Below are 2,115 nucleotides of genomic sequence, written 5' to 3' on the forward strand. Positions count from 1 at the left end.
ACATACACGCTGACACACATACACGCAGACACACACACACACACACACACATACACGCAGACACACACACATACACACAGACACACACACACACGCATACACGCAGACACACACACACACATACACGCAGACACACACATACACACACACACACACACACCTACACGCAGACACACACATACACGTACACACACACGCAGCAGCCGCAGTCGTAGTATTCACGTGTACAGTGTTTTGCACAACTCTTTCTTAACTTCCTGCTCCAGGTCCTTAAAACGTGTCAGTGTGACATTCAAAGAAAAACAACACGAAAACCAAAACATACACATTTCCCACAGACACAGAAGTTCCCTTTAATCTACTTTTTAGTTCCTGTTCCCGCAGTAATAAAAAATAGTTAATGTTTTACCTAAAAATGACAAACGTATGAGATGCAATGTTAAATATTAAATTAGTGGTTTTTGACTCCTTGACAAAGAGGTGTCTGGTTGGGGCTCCTTGTCATGCTTCATAAGAGTTGTTAGCAGTTCCACTAAATACAGATTTCTAAGATTTGAATAATTTACTAGCCTTCCCACACTTAAAGTTGTTAAAACTAGCCTCACCTCTACCAGCTACAACACTAAAATGCTGCTTACAAATCAGCATTAAAATTCTTATAATGTAATATATAGCCTAATAATATCAGTTATAGCCTGTTAGTTACTACAGGGGACATTTCTTAATGCAGATATTTATACATTTGATACTTTAAGTACATTTTGCTGATAATACTTACATATTTCTACTCAATTTTAAATGCAGAACTTTTATTTTTAATGAGTATTTCCACATAAATGTATTGTTAGTTATAAGTGGAGGGTCTGAACACCTCTTCCATCACTGAAAAGGTTACTGTCTCACAGTATGTGAGTATTTATGGAGTATGCATCAAATGCAAATATGCCGGTGCAGGTATATTTTAGGTGAAGTGAGACTATTCTTAAGCCTTGGAAATAAGCATTTAAAAAGGCAAAGATATGATTCTTTTAACACATTTTTTTTATTATGGGTCTAAACCTTTTACCCATTTAGCGTGTGCTATGAAACAAATGCAAAATACCAACAATCTACTTATCATTTACAAACAAGATTAAACATTGTGACTTTTTATGCAGTTGCTGTCAAATGATCATAACAAAGTGTTTTTATTCCCTTGAATTCTCCGGTGCACAATTCAGCTTCATGTAAAAAATAAAGGTTTATTACAATGTGTATGATAGTGTTTGGGAAGGACAAAACAACTTGGTTCAAGATTGAATAATTAAGGCTTTCATTACAAAGCCTACAATGCATTTTTTTTTAACAGAAATGTATGTAAACATTTTGAACACATGGCAGCCCTTTCCATACACTTCATAGATGCTACAAAATAAAACAGCAGTTCAAACAGTTCATATAATGGGTTAACTAAGAGATGTGTGTGTGTGTGTATTCGTGTGTCTGTTTGTGTACTTATGTAAACAATGTATGTCTGCCGATGTATTCAATCAGATGCCGGAGGTCGACTCTCAGCAAAGAGAGCTGATCTCGCTCTTGCTGCAGCCCCACTTGCAGCAGGCGTTGGACAGACCCACCACCACGTCCCGGCCCTTGCGGTCAGCCTTGCGAAGGGCTTCCAGGATCTCCTCGGTGATGAAAGAACGGGTCGGCCTTCTGAACACTCCCTCCTGGTTGTCTCTGGGTGTGAAGCTTAGATCTCTGTTCCTCTGGAGGAGACTGTCCACCACAGAGTTGGGACTCAAGCCCTCTGAGGACTCCTCCTGACGGGAGCTGAATGGGTCCTCTGAAACATCTAAATGCAGTAAAATGGGTAAATGAAGCATCAGAGAATACTCTATGCTTTTCATAAATTATAGTTTGTCCTTGTCTGTCACCTGTACAGTTATTACAAGAATTGCTGAAGATGGCATAAAGGAAGAAGAGAGTGTCATATAGTCCCAGGGACTTCTTTGGAGAAGACCCAAACCAATAGGATGTAGTATTAAACTAAGTTATTTCTTCAGAGGCTCAAAATAAATGTTACTTTCTAGCATTTTAAGTAAGTATAGCTCAACATAATACATCTAATGACAC

The 2,115-nt window shown here is 38.4% G+C and overlaps 1 protein-coding gene across 1 annotated transcript in view; it reads right to left on the reverse strand.

Annotated features, from left to right (window-relative positions):
• Positions 1-1,148: 1,148 nt before the first annotated feature.
• The window catches only part of rln3a (relaxin 3a), a 2,007-nt gene continuing 1,040 nt past the window's right edge, over positions 1,149-2,115 (reverse strand). Inside the window, exon 2 of the mRNA XM_035655513.1 lies at positions 1,149-1,834. Coding sequence (XP_035511406.1) covers positions 1,551-1,834 — 284 coding nt within the window. The 3' untranslated portion in view covers positions 1,149-1,550. The remainder of the gene's footprint in view (positions 1,835-2,115) is intronic.

Source organism: Morone saxatilis, unplaced genomic scaffold (assembly GCF_004916995.1).
Source record: "Morone saxatilis isolate NCDOM2014 unplaced genomic scaffold, NCSU_SB_2.0 Contig14, whole genome shotgun sequence".
Lineage (NCBI taxonomy): Eukaryota > Metazoa > Chordata > Actinopteri > Moronidae > Morone > Morone saxatilis.